General features: G+C 41.0%; 1 protein-coding gene across 1 annotated transcript; it reads left to right on the plus strand.

Moving 5' to 3' along the window:
• Window positions 1-2,796: 2,796 nt before the first annotated feature.
• LOC137277504 (alpha-amylase-like) lies at window positions 2,797-12,295 on the plus strand. The gene is made up of 8 exons (XM_067809265.1): window positions 2,797-2,871; window positions 3,543-3,679; window positions 5,148-5,299; window positions 8,234-8,568; window positions 8,947-9,136; window positions 10,274-10,570; window positions 11,143-11,498; window positions 12,085-12,295. The coding sequence occupies exons 1-8, from the start codon at window positions 2,832-2,834 to the stop codon at window positions 12,123-12,125; spliced, it is 1,548 nt and encodes a 515-aa protein (XP_067665366.1). The 5' UTR covers window positions 2,797-2,831; the 3' UTR covers window positions 12,126-12,295.
• Window positions 12,296-12,728: the final 433 nt, after the last annotated feature.

Genomic DNA, 12,728 nt, shown 5'->3' on the forward strand with positions numbered 1-12,728 from the left:
TACAGCTAAAGCTAAGAATCTTCAGAAGCATGTAGATCATTCATGTCAGTTCACTGTGACGTCATAGTAACCGATCTGTAAAGGTTGGTGATGCAACTTCATACGAGTGATGTCTTCCAGGGCCCACTTGCACAAAACGATCTTAGAGCTGCAATTATTGTAAATCCTTAAGATCGCGATCTTAGGCTTCGGCTACAATCGCCATCCACTTGCACAAAGCGATTGTAGGCTAAGATCATTGTAAGTTACAATCAAAACTTACAATTGGTCGGAACCAATTGTAAGGAGCTAAGATCATTGTAGTCAGTAGCAAAATGGCCTTCAAGTTTCAGTCAATTTCACGCAAATAATTAGCTTTACGTTTGGGGATTGCTTTCATATTGGATAAAACTGTATGATTCGCCAGGTTAAATTGTTTGACCTCACTAACACCATATGTCCATTTGCGTGTGTGTTCTGTCGATACGTTTTTGTACTGTCAATAATGTGTACACTTGCAACAGCTTGAAGGAATTATATCAATTCATGGTCACTTCGATTAATAGAGTACACGTGCCGATCCGGTAGAGAGTTTGTGTTCATATATGTCGTCATGTCCCAACATCGTTGTTTGATGCAAAAGATTGGATTGTTTTGTAGAGACAGGATTGTTTACAGGCCCCCGACATATATCTGGAATATCACTGACAACAAACAAACACCCTATCAAATCATGGCGACCGAGATATTGCCACTCTATCACCGGAGTGAAGTACTGGATTGGAACGGTGTTCAGTTCCTGGCAAACGTAAACTCGATTATCCAGCGTATTATATTCCCATTCAGATAGGTGATCATTGTACAAAGGCGACGTGAATGGTCACTCGAGGATGCCACCATTTCCAGCGGATTTTCCAATGGAGACAGCTGACCATGGGCTGCGTTTCTGCTTATTACATGCTAACTCATCTTTTAAGCACACTTCTGACTATTGTGTACACACCCGTGATCAATCACCACACAGAAGTGGAGAGTGACTAACCAACCTCAAATCATGGCCAGCAAATTGATCCCACACTGTCTGTCACAAAAATCATCTGTTTCTCTGCTTCATCACGCGTTTGGACACAAGTACCACAAGAAATTCAATGCCATAATTAGTATGCTCTAGTCGGAAATGAGACCGTCTTATCATCCCCTGCAGTCCTTTGTCAAGCCAATTTCACAGAAAGACTGCCTTCATAAATCCTTGTATTACCATACCTACTCATACAGTATTCATTACAATATCTAGATTCATCATTAAAGCCTAATTATGGTTTAGCGGTAAATCAGTCTTGGTATATCATAATACAGTCGATACAGGGGAGCCCAATTTGTGGCCAAAGCTACACGAGATGGATAGATCATATCAACATGTTTATAGAGCATTACATTCGAAAACATCGATGATACATTGATAAATTCCCTTCTATGAGATGCACTTTTAGGTCATTCTGGTGTAATGACAGTGTAATGTACTGTGTTCAAGAACATTTGTATATTTTCTGTAACGTATCGGACGAGATTCAAGTCTAGAGGCTGGTGTTACGTATACCGTTGGTATAGATGCAGAGTGTCTTGAGGTGTCGAAGTGTAGACGTAGAGAGTACAACTGTGTCATAGTGCAGAATATAGTGCCTGACGGCACCGTAGTGCAAATGTATAGTGTCTGGAGATGTCGAAGTGTAGACGTAGAGAGTACAACAGTGTCATAGTGCAGAATATAGTGCCTGACGGTAGCGTAGTGCAAATGTATAGTGTCTGGAGGTGTCGAAGTGTAGACGTAGAGAGTACAACAGTGTCATAGTGCAGAATATAGTGCCTGACGGTAGCGTAGTGCAAATGTATAGTGTCTGGAGGTGTCGAAGTGTAGACGTAGAGAGTACAACTGTGTCATAGTGCAGAATATAGTGCCTGACGGTAGCGTAGTGCAAATGTATAGTGTCTGGAGATGTCGAAGTGTAGACGTAGAGAGTACAACTGTGTCATAGTGCAGAATATAGTATACCCACATCACCTACTTTTCCTGCGTAGCCTTCATCTACATCACCATCCCTAATACATTGAGCAGAGCGCACAGAAGGCCGTACAGTTGTAACCACTGAACCGTGGCGTCTCTCTGTTGCCAAGTTCCCAAGTGGGGGTGTCCTTCTCTACCATTTCCATTAATCTTTAAAACATCTTACAAGCTCAACGCATGCAACTGTTAAAATGTCATTCATTTACAACCTCCAAAACATCTATTCTGGACGAAATTAAACATTCTCGCCCATTGGCCACTGTTCGCGAGCGAATTTAAATTCTAAGTTTTCGAAAAAAAACATTTTTGCATTTTTTTCATGCTTAGCACATATACATAACAGCTGCATGATTATTTTTGCCAAATTCCTTGTGGGAGAGTGGCCAGAGTGCGGAGAGTTTCTGGACTTTTGTGAGTCCAGAATTAAATTGTGACGTGTTGTGTATAAATTGTGTAGTAGCGCAAATTGTGTCCATAGCGCAGATATATAGTGTCAGAAGTGTCGTAGAGCGTACAACAGCACATACGTGCTGTACACTTGTGTCGTAGAGTAGACATGGAGAGTTGGAAAGTGTCGTAGTGTCGAAGTATAGAGCACAAAGGGTTCAATCTGTCCGGTTCACATCCGTCAAAATTTATCATTTGTGTGAAAAAGAATTTAGGTTGAGTCATGTCTGTTTTCAACATGTACAGTGGTGAAGGACGCGACCTATGGTGTCTGTACAATCATGGTACAGATAACAGTCTATATAAGGCAGTTACATTATCTAACAAGCTAGTACCCACTGACATGGCTCCACTGTGGTGTTTGACGTTCATCCTGCCGACGGGTGAGTGATTTTCCACACAGAAACGTGAAGATTTATAGTACTGTGTTCTTTACTCAAGCTGAAATTAAGTACAATAATATGCACCACTACACTTAAATAAATCACATTTCACAGTATTTGAAAACGCTCCACCCTTCTGGAAACACCTTTGCTGCTGCCATGTACTGTACGAACTCATCTCTGACGTCAGGACAGTCGCAATGTGTTGTAACAGACTTGAAACGCACCTGAGTTAGATGAAGGCTCCAGGTTTTGTTGGTTGATCAAAATTGATCCTAGCTTTGCTCACCTAACGATACACACACAGAAATAACAACAGCACGCATTTTCCCTATTTATTTATTTATTTATTTATTTATTTATTTATTTATTTATTTATTTATTTATTTATTTATTTATTTATTTAACCTTTATCAATGCCGTGATGTGTTGATGTCGGGGGTAGGGGTGGGGAAGGTCTGGAGGGTAGTTTTGAAGTGGAAATAAAATGACATGGCAGGATACAAAAGCAAATACTGTGCTCTTGTAGAGTGTGCTGTATTGTAATGCTCTTACATCTTTTAGCATGTCTGTAGGTTAGGGCACATGTACAGTGACCTGAACCGTGTATCGCGCACCTGTTAGAGTGTTCCTCATTGTGATGCTCTTACATCTTTTCTTCATATCTAAAGCTCTTGGGTCCATGTACAGTGACCCTAACTGTGCGAAAGGACGCACCGCCATCACGCACCTGTTCGAGTGGCGTTGGACAGACATTGCTGACGAATGTGAGCGGTTCCTTGCACCATACGGGTACTGTGGTGTTCAGGTATCACGTTATATATACTAGGAGTTTTCAAGTGGAGAATGTTATTTGACAGTGAATATTGCCTTTAAGGATAATGTAAATTATTTGCTTAAGGCGACAATGGTCGTTCACCTATCATAGGAACTGTTATCTAGATAAGTGTGTAGGTGTTCCTGCAGGATCCGCTAGGTATAGCACAGTCGCCCTCATCCATTTGACGTGCCACTCTGCTATTTACCTTGCCTATGGTTTGAAGGTTACATGGAAATAGTACAGCACTCCCTTATGGAAATGCCGTTGTCCATTTACTGTCAGGACAACGATCTCATAAAACAATCTGATTCAGTACACCAAAACATGCTTTGAGGACCTCTCATGTGGACGTTTAAATTGATATCATATGTCTTTCAATGCCAAGTCTTCTCAATTTGCTAATGTTCCTTGAGTCATCAGTACGCTTCTTATCACACGATGTTGCCATGATTATGTCGTGATAACGCCGACCAGGACATTCCATCTCACTGTGTACATCTCCCACAACATTAACGACAATAATCCCTCAACATCGCCTACGTCTCCTTAGCTTCAAGGAGAGACACCAGGTGGCCTTCTCTCCATAGCTTATCGTCACTAATGTTCTTGTCCACCGACCTTTAACGTTCATCTGGTAGCATCACTACATCTATCCATGATATAGACGGAATCTGACAATAAATACTGCCTTCAGTCAGCAGACATTTCTTATGCATGAGAAAAAGGTTGCAATCATGGACACACACGCGCGCGAGCACGATGGCAATACTCTACACCTCCTTGACACGTATATATATTTTGTCACCTTGTCAACATATTATAAACTTATATTATCAACTAACGAGCTCTGAAAAGAGCTAAGCCTTATAATTGTATGGAGCGATGTAAAGTGAAACGCATCCTGTTTGATATGACATGATGTGGCATGATGACTTCTTTGGATTACGTGTCAGCAATTATGACACGTTCTTTAAACACACGGTTAGGATTTTGGCAGTTGCTCTTACGGTGGACTGATTTCAAGATGACTGATGCCATATTGGTTGCCATTTTATCGGCTGTATTTGATATCAACACTCTAAAGGTTAGCTGCATAACACGATATGTTTCCCCTAGAGCTGTCGTGGTGAAACTTGAAATCGACCACTAATAAGCAAGAATACAGTCTACATTTTGATCTCCTATAACTATTAATGCCTGATAGCTATCGGCATTAGGTACAGAAATGGTACAACCTGTTTTATACCTATTATTTTCATCATGAATTCATAATTTTCCTAAAATGCTTAAACATCACCAACATATGTAAGCTGTTTGTTTTCATGTAAACCATGTGTACATCCTACCTCCTGTCAACACCCTTCCCGAAGATTTGGTTGCTTTTGAACTCTTGTGTCTTTGCGCTTTAGAAGATATTGGTTTGTTCGATTAATTATAAGCCACCATGATATAACAGATCTCTCCTCCTCATGAAAATCGGATCGTCACCAATCCTAATCGGCCATGGTGGGAGAGGTACCAGCCTGTCAGCTTCAAACTGCAGACGAGGAGCGGCACTGAGCAAGAACTGAAGGATATGGTGGCCAGATGCAACAAGGTGGGAGTCAGGTGAGCTACACACATGATCGGGAATTTGTCAAAGAAGACACACGTGCATAAGTTAGTGACTCAGTCAGGTGCAACAAAGTTGGAGTCAGGAAAGTTTCACACATTAACACAGAGGACTGTCAAAGAAGAATGTCACACACATGGACGAGTAAATTAGTTTCTCAGCCAGACTATATGCAGAGAATGACTGAGTGAGTGAGTGAGTGAGTGAGTGAGACAGGTGCATGAGATGAGCCGGAGTCAGGTGAGCTTCACTGTCAACCACACAGGATCGGTTAACGAGAAATGTTATAGATGAAATGGTATGTAAAGAGTGAGTGACTGAGTGAAAGTTTGAGTCACTGATGTCCAGACAGGATTATACTAGTAATAAATGTAATCGTTTATGCTAGGGGTGACTCAGTGAGTGAGTGAGTGACTGACTGACTGACTGATCCTGATAGTCAAAAGCCACAGTCGCTAGGAGAGGTGTAATAAGCCACAAAGAATCTGAATACTTCAATAACCCCATATAATCCGTATAATCACTCAGATCCTGTATACCCCAGTAACCACATCCTGCATCCTTCAATACCCACGGAGAATCTGTGTATTTCAACTGTAACGGTTAAGAATTTACCGTGACAAACAATGTAAGAAATCCCGTGTGAACCAGCAAAACAGAACAATGACAAGTTAAAATATTCAAATCTTGTATTAAGGCAATGAGAGCAGGTTATACAAAGTCACAAGTCAATATCACAATATCGATATCAAATACAATACAAATGCGACAAAATCTAAGGCAATGGGTAACAAAATATAATATAGCAAACTCCCCAAAGTCTTAGTGTTAGTCTCAGAGAGAAACAGTCATGCAGAATGTAACACGGCGAGTGGTCTGACAGTAGTTTCGGCGTTGACGGATTTGTTGGCGATGTAAACTCTAGTGAATAAATGTGAATGTGTCCGTCGCAACACGTCAACCAGCCTTTTTTTATATATATTCACAAACGTTCGGGCACATACAGTGTTCCCAGAAATTATTGAGAAAATCTTTGTTTTTTTTTCTAATGATGCTAAGATTGGAAAAAGGGCTTTCACTATGCACTAAGCATACTAAATAAGGGAGACAACTCTTGAAGGCTTAGAAGGCAGCTCATTAGGTCAAGAGCAGACGGCTTCCTGTGTTGACATGGCAGAATTTACAGCAAGAGAGAAAAGAAAGCTCATTCTAGATGATTTTGAAAGGGGTGAGGCTGATGCTAAAGTGACAGAGGAATACCATGTCTACAGTATACAGAACTTTGAAGAATATTCAAACAGGAACCGGGATAGAGCACAAAACAGGGGCAGGTCGGCCTAGGAAATTCAGTGTTGTGGATCGCCGAAGACTTGGGCAGATTGTGAGTAGGGGCAAATTGAAAAGTGTTGAGAACATCAGAAATGAAATGATTAGCAGAGGAAGTCCTCAGGTATGCAATGAAACAGTTAGGCAGGAATTACAGAGACTTAATTGGGTGAAAAAACGTGGAATTCCCTCGTCGTTGATGAAAGATGCACAAAAGGAAAAACGTTTAAACTGGTGTCGGGCTCATGAAAATCAAGATTGGGATAATGTTTTCTTTTCGGATGAAAGTTCTGTTTGGCTTTTCCCTAACTGTGTGAAAATTTGGACCAAAGATACTGTCAAACCTATCTACCAGCGACCAAAACCTAGCCCGAAGTTTCACATGTGGGGTGGCATATCGGCTCGCGGAGTGACGCCATTGTGTGTTTTCACGGGAAACTTGACAAAGGAAAGATACGTTGACATTCTAAATGGTCACCTTCTTCCGACAGCACAAACATTGTATGAAGATGATTGGATTTTCCAGCATGATAATGACCCAAAACACACTGCGCGCTACACAAAACAGTGGTTGTCGGGCGAAAATGTTCAAGTTTTAGACTGGCCCAGTTACAGCCCAGACCTAAACCCAATTGAGAATGTGTGGGGAGTCATGAAGGACAGAATAAACCAAAAGGGACTGAGAAATATTGAAGATATGAAGGCCGAGGTGGTCCAATATTGGGATACCCTGTCACACGATTACCTACAAACTTTGATGGGTAGTGTGCCTAGGCGTATTCAGGCATGCATTGCTGAGCGAGGAGGTCTAACAAAGTACTAAAACAAGACTGAGACTGTAAAAGGATGATGTTTTAACATGTTTATGTAAGTAAAACGCCAGAAGTTAATAAACGTAATGACTTACATGACGCAACATGATTCTCAATAATTTCTGGGAATACTATACGACCATCGCCAACACCGTAGAAATGTCTGGCAGCCTCCCGGAAGTACAAACAGAAAACAAAGGGCAGATAATTCCCGGACAGCCAGCTACCAAAATCCCAAAAATGCTGACCATCCACCATACGAAATGTGATCCATCACAATTATCATTCAAAACACTAAGCGTCGTGACCCAATAACAATTATCAGTTAATTAACAACAATACACAGAAAATACACACTTGTAACACAACACCAAGAATCAAAAAGGAAATAACAATTATTAGTTATCGAATGACTGAATAAGAGATTGGTCGAGTAAGCATTCCCGATTATTTTGTGTGTTGGAGAGAATGTCACCTTTCTATATTTATATCATCAACCAAAAGATATGTTGTTTTACTCGTGACTACAACTGGGAGAGGTTCATGTTAAACTTTGTGTGAGAATACACTGCTGACTTTGAATTGAGAAAAGTGCTAGGCGTTGGTGTGGTATCTGCGGCTCAGTAACCCTTGCGTGTGTTTGTGACAGGTGTAAAGGGTGTACGCCCGGGGCACCTTTTATCATGACTATTAGATAGTGATTCATGAACACAAGTTCAGGACATACTCAGATTTGTACGATCCAATCTGCGTAAGTGGATATGGAAAATGTTGTGTCGCTATTATTTATAGAATATACGGGGACTCGGTGATAAACCATATGGCTAGCTCGAGTGCCGCTGGCTATGGAACTGCTGGCAGCACGTACAACGGGAGTGCGCTTCAATTTCCGGGCGTGCCATTTGGCCCCTCCGACTTCAACGACGAGTCAACGTGCCATACCGCAGACCTGAGCATCCACGACTTTCAGAATGTTGACGAGATACGGAACTGCAGACTGCTTGGCCTCGTAGATCTCAAACTTGACAAGACCTCCGTCAGAGACAAAGTTATTGCCTATCTGAACCACCTGGTTGATATGGGTATTGCTGGATTCAGGCTGGATGCTGCCAAGCACATGTGGCCAGGTTTGTACAGATATTGAATGCCCGTGAAGACGACTATGTTCGTTGTAAGAGGCGACAAATGGGATAGGGTGGTCAGGTTCACTGACTTGGTTGACACATGCCACTGGATCCCAACTGCGTAGATCAATGTTCATGCTGTTGATCACTGAATTGCTGAGTGCGGCTCAAAACTAAACTCTCACACTTACAGATGTTGGATTAATACATGTTCTTAACAAGATACATATTCATCGTACAGGACAGTTTATGTAATCTCAAATGTTTACTTCGTACGTATATATCGCTAAATGAGTCCATATGATAAAGTGGACGTAATATATAACAAACTATGTCTATAATAATAAAGATAATAGACATTCGTACCAAATTTCCTTCTAGGAGATATTATAGCTATTATGGATCAAGTTCACGACCTTCCTTCGGGGACATTTGGTCACAACAAGAGGCCCTTCGTATTCCAAGAAGTAATAGACACGGGAAATGGTGAACCAATCACGGGCGACCAGTATCTTAGTAGCGGAAGAGTCACAAACTTCATCTATGGAGCCGAGCTCACAAAGTACTTCAGGTAACAATGCGCAATGACCATATCTAAATAAGTATCGTCAGTTGCAGAGATCCTCGAGACTGGAGCATCTATCGCACCAGATTCTAGTGAAAAACGTTTGAGTGAACAAGTGTCATGACTCTAGGTATACGCAAGTGGTACTGGCGGCGACTAGAAAAGTACACTCAGTTGTACAGTTGTACTGTCCATTTCGCAAATGTGAGCCCAGTATGTTGTCACTTCAGTTTTGCTCATTGACACTTCCGTAGATAACATGTAAATTTGTTCTGTCACTCACGATGATCCCACCCCTATTATTACCGGTCCACCCCCAAAACTATTAGTCTGACCTTAAGGGTATGAAAATACCTCGTTCCATCTATGGCAGCCTCTGTTGCCCCTATTATGTCAAAGTGAACATTCGAACACATAAAATTTTCCCAAAGTGACGTTACGCCCCCTCCTTACTGCGGGATAACACTTTGACGTCGGATATGCAGATGCAATGTGTGTAGATGACTCGTGTGGCCACTCACTCTAACACGTGTAACGTGGTTAAGCGTTCGCACGTCATGTCGAATCGCCGACATGGGGACAATGCGTGAAGCTCATTTCTGGTGTCCCCCATCATGATATTGCTGGAATATTGCTAAAAGCGGCGTAAAACCAAACTCACTCACCAACTTATCTCCACATTGAAAGACGTGTGATTACTGATGAACTGCATGTAGCCATTCCTTTCATGACAGACACCACATGTTGTTTGGTGTGTATGAACACACTGACCCATTTACTGTAAATTCGGATTTTACCCTGACCATGTTCATGCGCACATTAAATAAGCATATGCAAGCATATGCAAGAACCAACATGTTTGCATGAAATAATCATATTCTAGTTCTAGATACATTCATATAGATTGGTTCCTAAATCATATATTCCAAACATGGAATACCCACTACTTTTTGTAGCATCATATATGCTGTTAGTGAAATTCAGATATGGTCTCAGAATTGTGTTTCAGTAAACACAGATTGGCAGATTTGAGGAACTTTCCTATGGAACAACAACATCTATTTCATTCATGGTTCATGGTTCAAAGCAACCAACAGTAGCTCGTATGCTTACTGTCAAATTGTGCATTTGTTTTATCGACAGGAAACAAAAGGCTATGAAGTTACTGGCTGACTGGGGCAAAGGTATGATGAGATCTGACGATACAATCGTCTTCATTGATACCCAGGACACTCAGAGGGATCATGGAGATCACGGCGCACCTGGGGACATCCTCAGTCACTTCGAGCCCCGTGCTTACAAGCTGGCTACAGCCTTTATGTTAGCCTATCCGTACGGCTTCCCCAAAATTATGAGCTCATACGACTTCTCACTGACTGACACTAATGAGGGACCCCCTCACAACAGTGACATGAGCACCAAGCCGGTGACCATCAAAAGGTATGTTTGTTGCAAAATCAAGGCTTCATGTTTTGGCAAAATATTTTTGCATGAATGTCTTTCTTGACATGCGGAGGGCCTTTTATCTGATTCTGCTTATTACCTCCAGCCCCGGTATCATCATTAACTGACAGAAAATACAAACATGACCCTATGACAAAGTCGAAATCGGACAATGGACGTTTAGTTATAGCCATGTGTCAGTTTCTTGTATGTTATATATTTTGGGTATATTTTTACCGTCGGTTCTCAAAATGTCACGTGCATGGAAATGGATTCGGAAGACAGTTGAACATGGTATCATAAATTTTATTGATCCTCATCCAGGAATGTCATCTAGCATCAACACATCCAGCAAAGTCTAATATAACTAAGACAACATTGTTCCCGGAAATGTTTTGGCCAGAGTATTCGGTTAATCTGCTCTCATCATCCTTGCGTGCAATGCAGTGTAATCATTACTGCCTTGAAAGTTGCCTGGAACCGATTACCCTAATGTCGTCACAGACAACTGAATAAAAGCACTATTAGGAAATTGGTTCCATTCACGTTTCCTTCTCTGTTTATTCCAGTGATATGAGCTGTGGCAACGGATGGACTTGTGAGCACCGATGGCGCCCGATGTACAACATGGTTGCCTTCAGGAACGTTGCTAGTCTCTCAGAGTTGAACAACTGGTGGTCTGGTTCAGACTATCAGATAGCATTCTCGAGAGGGAACAAAGCTTTTATTGCTTTTAATCTCGAGGGAGGCGATCTCGAAGAGACACTTAACACTGGACTTCCGTCTGGAGACTACTGCGATGTAATTTCCGGTGACCTTGTGAACGGAAAGTGTACTGGCAAAACAGTCCATGTTGATGCAAGTGGACACGCCGCCATACGTGTCAGTGGCGCTGACCAGGACCCCATGCTGGCCATCCATGCTGGTAAATAATTGGGATTAATGCATTGCTGTTTGAAAAAAAACATTATAGAGTAGGATGGTGTTTGTGCAGATATTTCCCTACAACAAACATGATTCTGGAAATTGGAGAGTTCCTTGTTTAAAGAAGCACTCAGATGGCAGTCTCTATATATTCAAACCTGCACCAGACAATCCAGTGACCTTGCTGTTTGGGTTTTAACTTTTTTTTGTTTGTTTGTTTTTATTTGTATGTGATGATTTCTTTTGGTGTTTTGGTTTGCTGTTGTTAGTCTCCTGATCTTCACATATCAGGAAAAATTGAACTGCGAATAACGCAAACACGTCTGATCATCATATCGTCACCTCTCTGACCACGCATGTAGTTGTATGAGTACAAGTATACACAATGGACTCGTAAATATCGAAGATTCAGTTACATTGCACAAAAGAATACATAATAATTGACTCATCCAACATATATCTATTTCAACAGTGGTTTTCTGGCTTTACTGATATTATAAATTTATGAAGTGGCTTTTTTCTAGCTCGAAAACACATTAAGCCTTGATGCGTTACTTAAAGGATGTTTTGTTTTGCTTTCTTTCTAGGGGCAAAGGTCGGATCTCCCATCCGTCGTGTTGGTGCCTGAATGTTTCCAAGAATAATTGTCAAAGATATACGTGGGCTTTTTAATCAATAGAACTAGGTGATTTAGGTGACTGACAACCGAAAATATGGCACATGAATGTATATCAAGCAGCGTGAAACCCAAGACATTTATGGCTATAAATGGAATAAACAAAAGTTACAACTTAGAAATGGATTTTGTTATGTTTAAAAGCAAATGACTATAGGACCTCCTGTCGAGACGTGACACTAAGAACTGTTAACCCATGAAAGATAATCTACAAAACGCTTACACATTGATTCTGGAGAAGAACATAATTCAAAAGTAATTGACACATCTAGATCTAGAAATACAACCTTGGTCAAGTATTGTATTTCAAGTCTCCTCAAATGTAGTATCTTTGAAGTCCATGAGGTTAAAACATTGGAGTAAATGTTTATTTAAATGTTTATTCAACTTTGAACTACCAAACAGAAGTTATTGTCTTTTCAATATGGGAAACCATGGTTGAACCACATCTGTAAATTCCTGAACACCTTCTGCTTTTCATTCAGTTGTGTATATCAATTCCAAACGAGAGAGACAGACAAAAATATGGTTTCTGTTGTCTGCTAAGGTAAACAG

The sequence above is a fragment of the Haliotis asinina genome, chromosome 3 (genome assembly GCF_037392515.1).
Source record: "Haliotis asinina isolate JCU_RB_2024 chromosome 3, JCU_Hal_asi_v2, whole genome shotgun sequence".
Taxonomy (NCBI): Eukaryota; Metazoa; Mollusca; class Gastropoda; order Lepetellida; family Haliotidae; genus Haliotis; species Haliotis asinina.